The sequence below is a fragment of the Vespa mandarinia genome, chromosome 5, assembly GCF_050613455.1.
Source record: "Vespa mandarinia isolate Hongniang chromosome 5, ASM5061345v1, whole genome shotgun sequence".
Lineage (NCBI taxonomy): Eukaryota > Metazoa > Arthropoda > Insecta > Hymenoptera > Vespidae > Vespa > Vespa mandarinia.
The window spans coordinates 1,842,808-1,859,234 of NC_140814.1; the positions used below are offsets into that span (position 1 = coordinate 1,842,808).

Consider the following 16,427-nt stretch of genomic DNA (forward strand, 5'->3'; position numbering starts at 1 on the left):
CCGCATTGTTCAAGAAGCGCTACTGTACGAAACTTCTTTTCATGAAAAATGTCGGTAGCAGCGTTTACACCAACAGAATGAGTCAGGTGTAATTCTTGATCGATTTTGATGAATAAAGTCTCATTTAGAGAATGAAGCTTTAGAGGACATCACTTTTCCGAATTTTTGAAATAACTTTACTTTTATAGTATAGACTATTCGCGCAAAACACCATTTTTTGATTTTGTTTTTTTTTCTAATTAAATAAAGCTTTTTCATAAATTTGAAAAATTCATGTCCTCGCTTAAAATTTCGTCTATTAAACTAAACCTCTTGTTCATCAAAATTTACGCATGTACTCGTTATTGCCGTAAACCATGGGTAATGAATAGCCTTAATATACGAAGAGTAATTAATTATAGTAAAAATAAACATAATCCGCTTTTTAAAACAAAGAAAACAAAAAATAAAAAGAACGATGTAATTAAAATTACAAATTTGCAACCTCTTCTTCATTCTTACGCAAATTCGTTTACGTTAATCTAAATATATTTTTTTAATCATAGATTTCTCTCATGATATATATAAGAAATAAGTATTTCAAGTTTACCGTTTAGTTATTAATCAAATCTAAGTAGTTTGAGAAAAAAAGAACCTAGTATTTGTATATAAAATTTATATATAAAACCGATAAAAAGAAATCCGTCTATATCAACGGAATGTTGTCTATTTTTAATTGAATAAACTGCGTTTCCGTTCAACGTGGACAGACGATGGTAAAAATAAATATTCGACTATCTAGTAACGTCTAGATATTTCTGATCTGCTTTTAATATAACGCAAGAATAGTAAATGTAACAGAAAACTTTCTGACACGAAGTGTGTAAGTTGATAAGTGATCATTTCTAGAATGACAATTTCATCAAAGAATTTATAATATTCATTTGAACGTGTTCCTCGAAATAATAAAAATTTATCAATTAATAAACGTGCGTGGAAAAAAATTTATAATAAACTTATTTCTTTTTTACATATATTATATAAATTAAAAAAAATATATAATAACATTTTATATACTAAGATGACAAAAGAAACATTAACACCGCAAGAGTGGAAGGAAAAGGGTAATGAAGAATTTAATAAAGGCAATTGGACAGAAGCATTCAGTTCTTACACAAATGCTCTCAAGCTTACAAATGAGGAAAATGCTGAGAAAGCCATTTTTTATAAGAATCGTGCAGCAGTGTGTTTAAAACAACAAAATTATGACAGAGCGATTAAAGACTGTGATGAAGCACTCAAAATTTGCCCAAAAGATCCAAAAGCTTTATTTCGTAGATGTCAAGCACTTGAAGCTTTGGAAAGATTTGAGGAGGCATATAGAGATGCTCGTTATATCATATCTACAGATCCTAACAATAAAACAATTCAGCCTATAATTGCACGACTACATGAAATTGTACAAGATCGTTATAAGCAGAATTCTCGTGTTAGTGCAAAGGTATGTTATTATTTATTTTTTCTATTTATTTTATTATAAATATATAACATAATTAATGTAGCTATTAAAATTTTCTTTGGTATATATATATATATATATATATATATATATATATATATATTTTGCATATTTCTTAAATACATTTATTTATATATAGGTATCACAAATGATTGATATATCTTTTGATTTACAACAAGATAAAGAAAAACGGGAAACAGCAATAAATAATCTTTTGGTACTTTCTCGTGAAAGAGCTGGTGCAGAAATAATGTTTAATGAAAGTGTAGTATCTAAAATAACAAAATTATTAAAACTAGAAAAAAATGAGGAAATAATTATTGCCGCTATTCGTATTGTTGCTGAATTATGTAAAGACAATATTAATAGAACTGAACAAGTCTTAAGTATTATAGGTATACCATGGTGCTTGGAAATGATCAACAGTAAAAATATAGAAAGAGTTAATGCAGCACAATATTGCCTGCAGGTATAATTAATGAGTATTATTACAAATTAATTTTTTATACATTTTTGTCATATAAATATAAACATTCGTATACATATAACCATATATTTAATATTTCAGATCATACTAAACAGTTATAGTGGAATGGATAATAAACCAGATACAAAACCTAACAAGGATTTATGTGAACAATATAAGAAAGAAATTGATACCATCTTATCTTGTTTACTATATAGTACAACAAATAGAACGATTACTGGCCAAGCCAGGGATGCAATAATAGAACTTATAATGCGGAATATACATTACACTGCACTAAATTGGGCAGAACGTTTGGTAGAAATCCACGGTCTGCAGAGATTGATGGAAGTTGCCAGTGAGTTAGAGGAATACAAATATGAGTCTGCAATGGATATAACTTCATCTACACGCACCATAATGAGCGTTTGTTTGGCCAAAATTTATGAAAATATGTATTATGATGCTGCAAAAGAAAAATTCAGAAATGCTATTGATGAATACATAAAAGACAAATTGCTTACACCGGATATAGAATCAAAGGTAATAAATTGATTTTATAATTTCTCTATCAATAAATGATTTTTTAATTAATTATTTAATATATTTACAGGTCCGTGTTGTTGTTGCAATAACAACACTATTACTTGGACCTTTAGATGTGGGAAATTCAGTTGTTGCTAAAGAAGGTATTATGGAAATGATTCTTGTAATGGCTGGTACAGAAGATCCATTGCAACAAAAAGTTGCATGTGAATGTATCATAGCTGCAGCATCTAAAAAGGATAAAGCTACAGCTATAATATCACAAGGTGTAAATATACTTAAGAAACTATACCAATCAAAGGATGATTCAATTCGCGTACGAGCTTTAGTTGGATTGTGTAAATTGGGTAGTTTAGGTGGTACAGATGCAACTATCAAACCATTTGCTGATGGAGCAACAAAGAAATTAGCAGAAGCTTGTAGAAGATTTTTGATTAATCCTAAAAAACAAAAAGATATGAGAAAGTGGGCTGTAGAAGGGTTGTCTTATTTAACATTTGATGCTGAAGTTAAAGAAAAATTAATAGAAGATCATGATGCCATTCAGGCGATGATAGAACTTGCCAAAACTGGAGATCAGTCTGTACTATATGGAGTAGTTACTACTTTAGTTAATTTATGTAATGCCTATGACAAACAGGAGATGATACCAGAAATGATAGAATTGGCAAAATTTGCTAAGCACCATATACCACAAGAACATGAATTTGATGATCCAGACTTTTTAAATAAAAGATTAATTACTTTAGCTAAAGCAGGTGTAACGAGTGCTTTAGTTTCTCTTTCTAAAACAGAGAGTCAGAATAGTAAAGAATTAATAGCACGTGTTTTTAATGCTATATGTAGTCAGCAAGAAGTAAGAGGAATTGTTGTACAACAAGGAGGTGCAAAAATTCTTTTACCCTTGGCTTTAGATGGAACAGATAAAGGAAAGAAACAAGCTTCTCAAGCATTAGCACGTTTAGGCATTACAATAAATCCAGAAGTAGCATTTCCTGGACAAAGAATCATGGAAGTTATAAGACCATTTTTGAATCTTTTAAATCCAGAATGTTCAGCATTAGAAAACTTTGAAGCATTAATGGCATTATGTAATTTAGCCGGTGTTAATGATACTGTTAGAAAACGTATCCTTAAAGAAGGTGGTTTTTCGAAAATTGACACATATATGTATGAAGACCATGAAATGTTGAAACGCGCAGCTACACAAGTAATAAACAATTTAATTATATGTGAAGATACAATCAAATATTTTGAACAAGAAAATGACAAAACAAAATATCTTCTGATTCTTTGTGAAGATGAAGATGAAGAAACATGTTTAGCTGCGTCTGGAGCGTTAGCAATGTTAACATCAGTAAGCACAAAAGCTATTGAAAAAATGTTTGATGCACAAAATTGGTTGGAAATATTACGCTTTTTGCTTGCAAATCCCAAATCTGAAATACAACATCGAGGAATAGTTATTATATTAAATATGATGAAAAGTTCAAAAGATATTGCTGCAAAATTGGTTGAAACAGATATAATGGAAATTTTAATGGCTTTAACACAGAGTGATTCTGTGCAAGATAAAAAAATTAAAGATTTGGCAGTCCAAGCATTAGGAGCTGCTGCTGATTGGAAACTTATTCTTTCTGTAACATCATAATATTTTAATACGACTCGTTACAAAAATATTGTATCATTTAATGAATGTGCCTTATAATGTATTAAATAATTCATTAGAACTTCTTCCATTGTATACTGAAACATATTCATAATATTCATTGTATTTATCATATTTCATTGCATATATTATACTATTTATATATATAATTTTGCAAATAATAAATATAAATAGAGTATTCCGCATTTATTTATATATTATACGGCATTGTTACTTAATAAAAAAAAACAATTTTAGAATAGATTCATTAATTTGCAACAAATACATTTTGTATTTTCTAAAACTTTATTTAATATGTAAAATAAAATTAAATTAATATGTAAAATAATATGTAAAAAAAATATGTATGACTGTTATGTATATAATTAAAAAAAATATTTATTACAGTAGTTAATAAAATGTATAAAAATTGTATATTTGTCATGCAGTATGTATATATACATATATATTATTTCATTTATAGAATAATTTTATGTAAAAACTACTTATAATGATAATTTAAAAAATGGATGATCTAAAGCTTGTTCCGCTGTAATTCGAGTTTTATGATTTAAATCTAAAAGACTCGTCAATAGTTGGTACGCTTCTTTTGGATATTGTACAAATGATGATGGTATCTAAAAATTGGAAAATATATTTTTCATTAGATTTAACTAATAACTAAGAAAGCTTCCTTTAATAATCACAGAGAAATCAAAACAAAACAAACAAAATACCTTGATTTTACAATTACTGGTCTGTGGTAAATCTTTGTTTCTTTTTTGCAATTTTTGACATAAAGTCATTAAATCAATTCCTGGTAAATTTTCACTAACAATAAGTTTTTTACCTAAGTTGATAAATAAAATAAATAAAACATAAGACTATTAAAAACTAGTTTAAAATAATTAAATTTGAAATAATTAATAAAAAAGCCAAAGTAAAAAATATACATCAGAAAATTAGAAATAATAATAAAGTACCTAATTTTTGTGCACAATGTTGTAATTTCTGTGTACCAAATATTGATATTATTTCTGCTAAAGCTGTACAATCATCAGGTGATCGAAAAAAAGGCTGTGTACTACTTAGGATACATAACATAATTATTCCACTTGCCCAAATGTCAATTGCTAAAAATTATATACAATATGTATATATATATTGGTACTCACTATATTAATTATTGTTTAAAAATATAAATTGTTTGCAATTTATACCTGGTGTTTGTAATGGATATTTTAATAACACCTCAGGAGCTCTAAACCCTGGAGTGCCTGCTCGAGGTGCTGCTTGGGTAGGATTAGTTAAACATAAGGAACAAATTTTAGGTTTTCCGAAACATGAACATGTATCATTCATGTACATTTTTTCTTCAGAAGTATAAGATACTTTTTTGCTATTCTGTAAACACCAAAATATTGGGGAGAGAGTAACATTAATTTATTTGTGAAAGAAAGTAATTTATTGTATAAAAAAATGTTTACCTCATCACATCTTTTTCGTTTTATAGATTGCATTGTACTATTCAGTGATTTCTGATTATTTAATGCTGGTGTTGTATATTTTTGAGCCAATCCAAAATCAACTAATAAATATCTAAAAGTGTTTATTTATTTAGATATACAATAGATTATATTTAGATTAGCAGTAGATTAAGGGACATTTATTGTTTCCAAATATAATCACCTTTTATTAAAACGATCATATAAAAAATTACTTGGTTTAACATCTCTATGTATTATGTTAAATTTGTGTACTCTTCGCAATGCAATTAATAGTGCTCTCATATAATCTCTTGTTTCTTGTACTGTCATATCTTGAATATATTCCTGATTAACATGTTTTCATTATTAATCTATTTTCTTTTTTGTATAATAAATTTGAATTACAAGTTATCACTACAGATACTATATGAAAATCAATGGTGAACTTACAGAAAACTTATCATGTCTCATATATGGCATTACAAATACAACAGATCCTTGATTTCTTAAACATAATTCTAAACTGACAACATGATCTTGACCTCTAAAAAATGATAACATCTTAATTTTCTATAAGTAAATATATATTAAACTAACATTGGTACCTATATATATTTAAATTTAATTTTTTTTAGTATTTACCCAATTTGTTTTAAACATTGCAATTCGCGTTCTATCTTTTCTATATGGCAAGTAGGTACCAAATGTTTTAATGCATATTTTTTAGAACCATTAGATGATTTTAAAGTAGCTAAGTAAACAGAACTAAATGTGCCTTCTCCAACTTTTTTATGTATATGAAAGAGCTCCTTCAAAAATGGTATACTATTTTTAAGAGCAATAACCTTATCATTATTTTCATCTGAATAAAATATTTCTTCTATTAGTATTTCCTAACATATATCATATATATACATATATTATATATATATATATATATATATATATATATATATATATATAAAACTTAATAAATATATGTTCTTGCCTTCATCATCTTCTTTCGTACGTGTGGATAAATTTAAAGCATCCATAATATTAAACTAACAAATATACAATCTTATATTACAGATCGTTAACTTATGGTTAACCTCACTTATTTTCTGAACTGCCTTTTTAAACATACTTAAATGTAGTCTTTTTTTGCCGCGTAATACTTGCCAATACATGCTAAATCGAAAGATTTCATGCTAAAACTTTTAAATCTTCTTTAGGCAGATCTTTTTACGTTGCTATCTTTCTTTAGTTTGAATCAGATATGCGTCAACATAAAGCTAAGTGCATCCGTGCTCTTGAATAATTTATGTGAATAAAGATATTCGGGATAATACATACATACGAGTAGATTTTTATAATAAAATATGTTATATATTTGGTCTATTACATAAAAAAATCTCATTTATATAATAATTGTAATTAAAAATTCATAATGTATGTAATGAGAGATTTTCTATTACTTTTCAGTATCTTTTATTTGTCAAAGTTATTCCTTGGCAGTTACATATATGCGTCTTATTTAAATGTTACGTAATCGTAATCATTGTACTGTAAAGACTAAATATGATTGGAGCTTTCTAATCTATTCTTCGTAAAAGCCAATATATAATTGGTTGAACGTTTACATTTGTATGCAATCATCTTCAGTAATTTGCTGTCATCTACTTTCGAAAAGCAATTTTGATTTTCAGTATTGATCAGTAAAATATTTTTCATTAAATAAAACTATCTTTAAAACAAGACAAAATTTGAAAAATAAATTATGTCGTTAAAAAACATCATTATTAATATATACTACCACAATGAAATACGTAAATATATAAAAAAAGAAAGAAAAATATTTTTCATAAAGAAGCATAAAAATTCTTTTAATTTTGAAAATTAATAATAAACATAACAATACTAAAAAGATATAAATATATATGAATGATTCAATATATCCTGAAATTAAAACGGAATAAAGTGGAATAAACGTATCTCTTATGAAGTCACGTGACATCATTATGTTGTCGCTCAGAATGTTGTTTATCTGTTACGCGATTGGTTGACAAGATTCGATGAAACCAATCATGTTTTTCGTTGCTCCGCAATGGTCGCGCATACTTTTCAGCCATCTTGTTATTTTCGAAAATCTTGAGGTTGGGTTTCGGCGACAACGCAGTGTGGCCGTTTTTCTTGTTTCTCGCTATGAGTGAGTGAAAAAAGGAGTGTACTCCGTTTTGGAATTCATGAAACGAAGGTACGATGAGTTTAAGGTTTCGCGTGGACGATCGGATACCTTCAACGATGAATGCCACCTTTCCTCGTTGATGAACATCGCAAATGTAGCAAAAACGGATGAGGAATGAGCGAGAGAGAGAGAGCGAGAGAAAGAGAGAGCGAGAGAGAGAGAAAGACGTGCGAACGAACGAAGCGAGAGAGTATAGTGCGAGAGAAAGAGCGCGAGAGGGGAGGGGTGTTCGGAGGTAGGGGGTGCTGTGTGGGACAGAGAAGAAATGATAAAAAGGCGGTGAGGAACGGCGAGTGTGTGAAACGAAGAACAAAATTGTTCGCGCGCGGGAATCAGCAGCGGTGTGTTTAATCCTTTTGTGCTTGTGATTTGCACGAAAAGGTCGTGATTACCAGTGCGGAACGTGTGTTTTATACCGCCGAATTGAGAATCTGCGTATGAGAGTCATTGATGTAGGTTTAAAACGACACTTTTGACTTCGATCTATGAACAACGACGCAGCGGGGAAAATTGGGCCCGGGCGACCGAAACGCCGCAGATTTTCAATGTTTTCTCTAAAGATATTTTTTATTCTATTATATCATCATTTCTATCACGAATTTGATCAATTAAATTGTTTGTTTACTCCTTTTACGAACGACAAAATTTGTTTGAGATTGTCAAATGTAGGTTAGGTTGGACGGTCGCAGTGCGGTGACCTCCCTCGCAGAAGTTAGGAATGATTTTCTTCTTTGCATTTAATTTGTGACACATTCTTACTATAAATGTAATTTTAATATATGTTATAAATCGTAAAAATGTTTTCATTTTTCATCATGTATCATAAAACTAGCCAGTTAGAGAAAATCATTCGCTGCTTACATTTATTCATAAATTTACTGAAATATATCTATATTATTCTTACTTTATGTGCACAGAGTTGCATGTAATTATATAAAAAATATTTGTTGTGTTTAGATAAAGTGTATGAAAGGAAGAAAATTTGTAGTACGGAATGGCAACTTTGGCAGAGCAAGCGTCCAAGCTATTGGACTTTAACCAGAAGTTAGATATAACGCTTCTTGATAATATAGTAGGATGTATGTACACTGGAATAGGGGAGCAACAAAGGGTTGCTCAGGAGGTATTAACTACCCTTAAGGAACATCCAAACGCATGGACTCGCGTAGATACCATTCTAGAGTATTCTCAGGTAATTTTGATTGTGGTATATTAAAACGGAGGTATATGTACATATATATTTATGAGATAATATATATTTCAAATAAAACTATAATAGTATTGCAATGCAAGAACGATATGTTTAATGATATTCATACATATTGCAGTATTCTTATCAAAGAAGTATAATTCAACTCGTATAAAATTATTCCTATATAGTAGTATGTGAAATATAGTTAACATTATTAAAAATTATTATTTGGGATTTTATATAAAAAATTTAGAAATTGCTTATTGTAATGGTTTGAAATATAGACAGATATTTATTAAAAATTCATGTCTATATATATTGTAGATGCTGTATAGGTATAATTCAGTTGAACAGTACAAAAGGGGATAATTGCAGAGAAACAAGACTCAAGAAATCAAATTCAGTATATACAAAATATTAAGTGTAGAATACAATAGCAGCAAACTTTAATGTGTTATTTTTTATTACTCAAATTTCACAAAAAGTTGTAAATTATAATATAATAACATATAGTATTTTCATATTTATATGCAAATGTTTAATGTAATGGATATTTTATATTTTATGAAGTAAAATATTTTACATATCATGTTTGTTGCCACTGTGGGAATCAATATTTATGGATTTTTTTATTTTAAAGTTGTAGAATTCAAGAGTAGTAGAATGTTTACTTAATTTTTTCTTTCTTTTTTTTTCTAATATAAATTGACAATAAAACTCCTTCTGATATCAATTTGTGTTTCATTAATAAAAGAAAAAACATTGAAAGTTTAAATAAATCCAATAATTCATGTAATATTAAAATTAGAAGAATGGATAGTAGAATTCTTAACTTGTGTAACAATTTAAACGAATATTTACAAGTTTGCTGTTTTGAATCCCATTTTATGCCAAAAGAATATGTTGTTTATGAGATAGATCAAGAGGAGTTTTTATCATGTATTTGTTATTCATATATCATTCTATTTCATCATTTCTACAGAATCAGCAAACAAAATATTATGCCTTACAAATCTTGGAGCAAGTTATTAAGACACGGTGGAAAGTACTACCTAGAAATCAATGTGAGGGTATAAAGAAATATATTGTAGGCCTCATTATAAAAACAAGTAGTGATCCAGAGACAATGGATACTTCTAAAGTTTACCTCAATAAATTGAATATGATCTTAGTGCAGGTAATGCAGTATAATGCATATTAACTATTATTACAAATAATCAAAGATTATGAATTATAAATTGATTTATTATTGATTTGTAGGTATTAAAACGAGAATGGCCAAAGAATTGGGAATCTTTCATTAGTGACATTGTTGGAGCAAGTAAAACAAATGAAAGCCTCTGTCAAAATAACATGGCAATTCTCAAACTTCTCTCAGAAGAAGTATTTGACTTTTCTAGTGGTCAACTGACACAAACAAAAGCTAAACATTTGAAGGATACAATGTGTAGTGAATTTTCACAAATTTTTCAACTTTGCCTGTTTGTAATGGATAATTCACAGAATGTACCATTAGTAGCTGTTACTCTGGAAACGTTATTAAGGTTTTTGAATTGGATACCACTTGGATATATTTTTGAAACTAAACTGATAAATACTCTAATATTTAAGGTATATAATTTATGTTATATATTTCTAGTTTCTACGTGGTATTATTTATATATATGTATTATATATATATATATAGGTATTTATATATATAGTACCTATATATATAAGTTATATATATAAGTTTATATATATAGTACCTATATATTATATATATAATACCTATATATATTATATATATAGGTATTATATATATATATATATATTATAGGTATATATGTATTACATATATGTTTCATTTTTCAGTTTCTAAATGTACCAATATTCAGAAATATTACACTTAACTGTCTCACAGAAATTGCTGCTGTGACAGTAACGAATTATGATGACATATTTGTTGCATTATTCATAAATACGATGCAACAGTTAGAACAAATGCTTCCACTTGAAACTAACATAAAAGAAGCATATGCAGTTGGACAAAATCAAGAACAAAATTTTATACAAAATTTAGCAATGTTTCTTTGTACTTTTTTAAAAGAGCATGGTCAATTAATAGAAAAGAAGCAATTAAATGAAACATTATTGAAAGCCTTGCATTATCTTGTGTTAATCTCAGAGGTTGAAGAAGTTGAAATATTCAAGATTTGTTTAGAGTATTGGAATGGTTTATTAGCTGATTTATATAAAGATCATCCATTTGTGGCACCTTCACCTTTTATGTCAAAGAATATGACAGTTTCACACAGAAGAGTCTTCTACTGTCCAGTTTTGACTAAAATCAGATATATAATGATCAGTAGAATGGCTAAACCTGAAGAAGTTTTGGTGGTTGAAAATGAACATGGTGAAGTTGTACGAGAATTCATGAAAGATACTGATTCTATTAATTTGTATAAAAATATGAGAGAAACTCTTGTATATCTTACTCATTTGGACTATGTGGATACTGAACGTGTTATGACAGAAAAACTTCAGAATCAAGTTAATGGTTCAGAATGGTCTTGGAAGAATCTCAACACGGTATTTATTTTTTAATTTTTTTTTGTAATATTTGTTACAGTTATCACTTCGTCAATTTTATCTAATATTTTCTCTTTGGATAGCTATGCTGGGCAATAGGTAGTATCTCTGGTGCAATGCATGAAGAAGATGAAAAAAGATTTTTAGTAACTGTAATTAAAGATTTACTTGGATTATGTGAGCAAAAAAAGGGTAAAGACAACAAAGCTATAATTGCCAGTAATATTATGTATGTTGTTGGACAATATCCAAGATTTCTTAGAGCTCATTGGAAATTTTTGAAAACTGTTGTCAATAAACTCTTTGAATTTATGCATGGTAGGTAACGCATTACAAGCTTTAAATTATACATTGTTAATTTTTCATTACCAATTTTTACTATTGACTATTTATATATATATGAGTAAATACAAAAATTTATTAATATCATTTAATATTTATTTTAGAGACCCATGATGGAGTACAGGATATGGCCTGTGACACATTCATTAAGATAGCTTTAAAATGCAGGCGACATTTTGTTACAACACAGGTCGGTGAAGCATTGCCATTTATTGAAGAAATTCTTTCAACAATTAGTAGCATCATTTGTGATCTTCAGACACAGCAGGTAAAGTTTTAGTTTAAAGATTTTATTGAAATTGTTAATAAAAAAAAATCAGAAATTGTATTACATTTATATTCATTTATGCTATATAGGTACATACATTCTATGAAGCTGTTGGATATATGATAAGTGCTCAAACAGATACATTAGTTCAAGAACAATTAATAGAAAAATATATGCTTTTGCCCAATCAAGTTTGGGATGATATTATATGCCAGGCGTCAAAAGTGAGTTCAATTGTAATAACATAAACCTGCGAATAAATATTCATTAATTTTAAATAGAACACATGTAAAGTATGCTAACTATATAAAATATGGATCTATTTCAGAATGTTGATGTGTTAAAAGATCCTGAAGCAGTTAAGCAACTTGCTAGTATTTTGAAAACAAATGTTAGAGCTTGTAAAGCTCTAGGACATCCATATGTGATACAATTAGGAAGAATATATCTGGATATGTTGAATGTTTATAAGGTATTAACATACCATGTAATATAAGTTATTTTAACGAGTTCAGAGAAAGTGATTTAAAAAATAATATTTTAGGTTATGAGTGAGAATATAAGTGCTGCAATAGCTTTGAATGGAGAGACAGTGATGAAACAACCTTTAATTAAGAGTATGAGAGTAGTAAAAAAAGAAACATTGAAACTAATTTCAGATTGGGTTAGCAAATCTCTTGATCCACAAATGGTACGATATTATCATTTTTTATATAGATGGATACCTTTAAAATTAGTACAATAGTGCACAAAAGTGCATTTGAAGAACGCGTTAATGTTATTGTTTATTCTAATACTTTTTAGGTATTAGAGAATTTTATACCACCATTATTGGACGCAGTATTACTGGATTATCAAAAGACAAATGTTCATTGTGCTAGAGAACCAGAAGTACTCAGTGCTATGGCTACTATAGTAAATAAATTGGAAGCTCATATCACTAGTGAAGTACCTAAAATATTTGATGCCGTATTTGAATGCACTTTAGAGATGATTAATAAAGATTTTGAAGAATTTCCCGAACACAGAACAAATTTCTTCCTCTTACTACAGGTAATAATAATAATAATAATAATATCATATCTATGTTGATATCCAATATCATCACAAAATAATTACGATTAATTTTTGTTTTTCATTTAGGCAGTGAATAATCATTGCTTCCCGGCATTTTTATCAATTCCACCAGCACAGTTCAAGCTAGTGCTTGATTCTATAATTTGGGCTTTTAAACATACAATGAGGAATGTAGCAGATACTGGATTGCAAATCTTGTATCAGCTTTTACGAAACATTGAGCAGCATGAACAAGCTGCACAAAGCTTTTATCAAACATATTTTACAGATATTCTTCAACATGTATTTAGTGTAGTAACAGATACATCGCATACCGCAGGTAAAATTATGTCTTTGTAGATATATATATATATGAATTATTTATGACGTATTTATTCTTTTAAAATATTCTTATAAATACTGTTCTATAGGCCTTACAATGCACGCTACTATTTTGGCATACATGTTTACATTAGTTGAGTTGGGAAGAATACAGGTACCACTTGGACCAGTGCCTGATAATACATTGTATGTTCAAGAATTTGTAGCGAGGTTACTCAGGACTGCTTTTCAACATTTGACTGATAATCAGATTAAAATAACAGTGCAAGGTTTGTTTAATCTTGATCAAGACATCCCAGCATTCAAAGAGCATTTGAGAGATTTTCTTGTACAGATAAGAGTAAGTATTAACCAAAAAGATGGTGTTTTTGTAATAGCTAATAATAATGCAAAAGAAAAGTTTTGTTAATTTTTAATTTTTTTTTAGGAGTACACTGGCGAAGATGATTCTGATCTTTATTTGGAAGAAAGAGAAACAGCTTTACGATTGGCTCAGGAAGAGAAAAGGCGACAGCAAATGGCAGTACCGGGTATTCTGAATCCACATGAAATGCCAGAAGAGATGCAGGACTGAATAAACTGTAATCCTTGCCTGATATTTGTGCAAGACCAAACGACAAACACTCTGCTGTAGAAACTATTATATCTGCAACTACTCTCACAACCACTACCACCACTACTACCACTAGTACAGCCACCATCAAAGTGGATACACATTACATATTTATTAAAGCCAAGTTTAAAATATCACACTCTTGTTAATGAGGTAAGCCCAAAACATGGTGACTGTTTGTTTGTCTGTTATAGGATTTTAAAAGAAAAGGAGTTTCTGTTGTGGAAAAAGTGTGAATGCCTGCTTAGCGATGCTATTTCATGTATAAGAAGAGGGTACTTCTCAGAATAAATTATTGACTGATGTTTGTGTAAGAGATGACGTTCATACATCAACTGTCTATAATTAGTGGATAGAAAGAACATGGCAGAATTTTGTAATGGGAAGTTTGTTGCTAAGAGTGACAGAGTAAACATTTTTTGTATTAATGCAACAGCACCGTACATGTGACAACAATGCATTTAATAGTGCTATGTGATAGTTGCATCATCTGGCTCAATGAACACAGTATACTATACGACACTCTTACTTTTACATAGGAGAATTGTGATGTACTGTGCTTTGCGAAACCGTATTCTTTCTACATTTTTGGTCGTATGAGTCTGTTCTAAAATAGAGATTGATATGTATGCGGAGTCATGTGCGATAAATTCTGCTTATACATTGTCAAATGATTTTGTTACAATATAGACTCTACACACAGAGAATTCTTTTTGATTCATTATTAACTTATGATCGCGGAAGAATTAAAATTACATCCTTTTAATTTTATAACTCAAAATCTTATCCTAAAAATATGAAATTTTTTTTTCTTTTAATTTCAAATATTAATCAATAAATATGAGCTTCTCCATCACCTGCAGAAATTACGACTTATATTTTGCTGAGTTACTCTCTTATCTATTTGCTGCTGACTCTAGTATCTAGTAGAGTAAAACATTATCTTTAATTTTTTTCCTTATTTTTTTGTATCGTTCCTTTTTTATAAAGGCAGCTAATGTCTATTGATTTATATGTGCATATTCTCTAAAGGATATTAGATTTTAGGTATGATACATAATTTGATAAATACATAAAAAAGTACAATTGACATACATAAAAAAGAAAGAAATATATAACTACCCCAAGATATTTACATGTGATATACTATTTCACGTGCATATAGTAAACACTCGGCCATCAGAAAATAACAAAATGCACAGAGCTATGATATCTGCATGACTTAATGCATTTAGGACAAGTACAAGCAAACTTTAAGTACAATAAAGGATAAAAAATGATTTTGCATTAAATAGTATCGTCGTAGCAGGCTTTTGAGGTAACATAAATGTCCTAGATGAATGTGTGTTTTTATCTGCGTGCAGTTGAACTATAATGCTATTATAGTGCAACATAGTAAAGTGACGTTGTACTGTAATATTATAATACTATTATGCTGTATATATGATCCACTGCGGGCCGTGAAGTGGCATCTTGTAAATGAAAATTAATCACGAAAATATTAGCATTTGTTTATGCTCCACTCTTGCTCAATTCATTGTATATTTAAAAACTTAAAAATCGATGATTTTAAAGATATCCAAGTAAAGCTGTTCCACTTATTATTACGTTCCACTTAATATTGTAAGTTACAAAATTGCAACCATCTTTAAACTATTAAAGGGTAATATTAGCTGGAAGGTGACGTTTATAAAGTGTACAATATATGAATCAAAATTGATAAAATATTTCTTTAATAATTAATATGCAACGTATGATATTTATCTTACTAAATTACATTTCTTAAGTTCATTTAATATCGGGGCCATTAAACAATAGGTATTCGATCTGATTCAGTTAGTTTCAATAATAAGTAGTACTGTACCTAATATTCAATCTTAATTAAAATATGAAGTCTTTATCCTTTTTTTTTATGTTAAGGGAACGTTTATAGATATTTGAATGCTCGTAACAGACAAAAGTTTTTCTTAAGAGAGAGAGAGAAAGAGAGAGAGAGGGGGAGAGAAAGAGAGAGAGAGAGAGAGAGAGAGAGAGAGAGAGAGAGAGAGAGAGAGAGAAGTGGGGTTTTAGAGAGTACATATAACAAGCATTAATTAGATTTCCAAAGTAAATATAAACGCATCAATTATCATTTTCATTGTGTAAAATTTAAATAACGAGAAAGTATAAAT

General features: G+C 28.7%; 3 protein-coding genes across 10 annotated transcripts; 2 read left to right on the forward strand and 1 right to left on the reverse strand.

The window, feature by feature from the left end:
- Positions 1 to 727: 727 nt before the first annotated feature.
- Positions 728 to 4,392, forward strand: unc-45 (unc-45 myosin chaperone). Of its 3 annotated transcripts, none has more exons than XM_035880897.2 (5): positions 728 to 862; positions 1,061 to 1,480; positions 1,638 to 1,967; positions 2,067 to 2,507; positions 2,578 to 4,392. In XM_035880897.2, exons 2-5 carry the CDS (start codon positions 1,061 to 1,063, stop codon positions 4,159 to 4,161), a joined length of 2,775 nt encoding a protein of 924 aa, XP_035736790.1. In that variant the 5' UTR covers positions 728 to 862; the 3' UTR covers positions 4,162 to 4,392. The 3 variants fall into 3 exon arrangements, with proteins under 3 accessions (XP_035736790.1, XP_085513489.1, XP_085513488.1); XM_085657363.1 differs by having other exon boundaries at positions 773 to 968; XM_085657362.1 differs by having other exon boundaries at positions 773 to 1,480.
- Positions 4,393 to 4,576: 184 nt separating this feature from the next.
- On the reverse strand, positions 4,577 to 7,134 carry LOC118448164 (cell division cycle 7-related protein kinase). 3 transcript variants are annotated; one of them, XM_035881072.2, is made up of 9 exons: positions 6,634 to 7,133; positions 6,288 to 6,507; positions 6,096 to 6,189; positions 5,848 to 5,990; positions 5,646 to 5,757; positions 5,379 to 5,562; positions 5,142 to 5,291; positions 4,896 to 5,008; positions 4,577 to 4,796 (listed from the first exon to the last, which is right to left on the reverse strand). In XM_035881072.2, the coding sequence occupies exons 1-9, from the start codon at positions 6,677 to 6,679 to the stop codon at positions 4,665 to 4,667; spliced, it is 1,194 nt and encodes a 397-aa protein (XP_035736965.1). In that variant the 5' UTR covers positions 6,680 to 7,133; the 3' UTR covers positions 4,577 to 4,664. The 3 variants fall into 3 exon arrangements, 2 of the variants coding, with proteins under 2 accessions (XP_035736965.1, XP_085513109.1); XR_014982174.1 differs by having other exon boundaries at positions 4,659 to 4,796; positions 4,896 to 5,006; positions 5,139 to 5,291; positions 6,634 to 7,134; XM_085656983.1 differs by lacking the exon at positions 6,634 to 7,133 and having other exon boundaries at positions 6,096 to 6,206; positions 6,288 to 6,456.
- A 586-nt stretch (positions 7,135 to 7,720) lies between these two features.
- emb (exportin-1 emb) lies at positions 7,721 to 14,963 on the forward strand. 4 transcript variants are annotated; one of them, XR_004840096.2, is made up of 15 exons: positions 7,747 to 8,324; positions 8,830 to 9,064; positions 10,047 to 10,241; positions 10,325 to 10,675; positions 10,919 to 11,635; positions 11,719 to 11,953; positions 12,082 to 12,245; positions 12,335 to 12,469; positions 12,574 to 12,717; positions 12,790 to 12,936; positions 13,050 to 13,298; positions 13,389 to 13,641; positions 13,733 to 13,983; positions 14,071 to 14,348; positions 14,451 to 14,963. XR_004840096.2 is itself a non-coding variant. In XM_035880951.2 (14 exons), exons 2-14 carry the CDS (start codon positions 8,867 to 8,869, stop codon positions 14,215 to 14,217), a joined length of 3,186 nt encoding a protein of 1,061 aa, XP_035736844.1. In that variant the 5' UTR covers positions 7,721 to 7,881; positions 8,830 to 8,866; the 3' UTR covers positions 14,218 to 14,963. The 4 variants fall into 4 exon arrangements, 3 of the variants coding, with proteins under 3 accessions (XP_035736844.1, XP_035736843.1, XP_035736845.1); XM_035880951.2 differs by having other exon boundaries at positions 7,721 to 7,881; positions 14,071 to 14,963; XM_035880950.2 differs by having other exon boundaries at positions 14,071 to 14,963.
- The last annotated feature ends 1,464 nt before the right edge of the window (positions 14,964 to 16,427 follow it).

What these genes read in the sequence shown, in the direction of transcription:
- unc-45 (XM_035880897.2), top strand. Translation starts at nt 1,061, where the DNA reads ATGACAAAAGAAACATTAACACCGCAAGAGTGGAAGGAAAAGGGTAAT. An exon ending in ATTCTCGTGTTAGTGCAAAG is followed by an intron (nt 1,481 to 1,637) that starts GTATGTTATTAT and finishes ATTTATATATAG; the next exon opens with GTATCACAAATGATTGATAT. An exon ending in CACCGGATATAGAATCAAAG is followed by an intron (nt 2,508 to 2,577) that starts GTAATAAATTGA and finishes ATATATTTACAG; the next exon opens with GTCCGTGTTGTTGTTGCAAT.
- LOC118448164 (XM_035881072.2), bottom strand. Translation starts at nt 6,679, where the DNA reads ATGGATGCTTTAAATTTATCCACACGTACGAAAGAAGATGATGAAG. An exon ending in TACGAAAGAAGATGATGAAG is followed by an intron (nt 6,508 to 6,633) that starts GCAAGAACATAT and finishes TATTTTATTCAG; the next exon opens with ATGAAAATAATGATAAGGTT. An exon ending in CAATGTTTAAAACAAATTGG is followed by an intron (nt 6,190 to 6,287) that starts GTAAATACTAAA and finishes ATCATTTTTTAG; the next exon opens with AGGTCAAGATCATGTTGTCA.
- emb (XM_035880951.2), top strand. Translation starts at nt 8,867, where the DNA reads ATGGCAACTTTGGCAGAGCAAGCGTCCAAGCTATTGGACTTTAACCAG. An exon ending in CCATTCTAGAGTATTCTCAG is followed by an intron (nt 9,065 to 10,046) that starts GTAATTTTGATT and finishes TCATTTCTACAG; the next exon opens with AATCAGCAAACAAAATATTA. An exon ending in TAAATACTCTAATATTTAAG is followed by an intron (nt 10,676 to 10,918) that starts GTATATAATTTA and finishes TTCATTTTTCAG; the next exon opens with TTTCTAAATGTACCAATATT.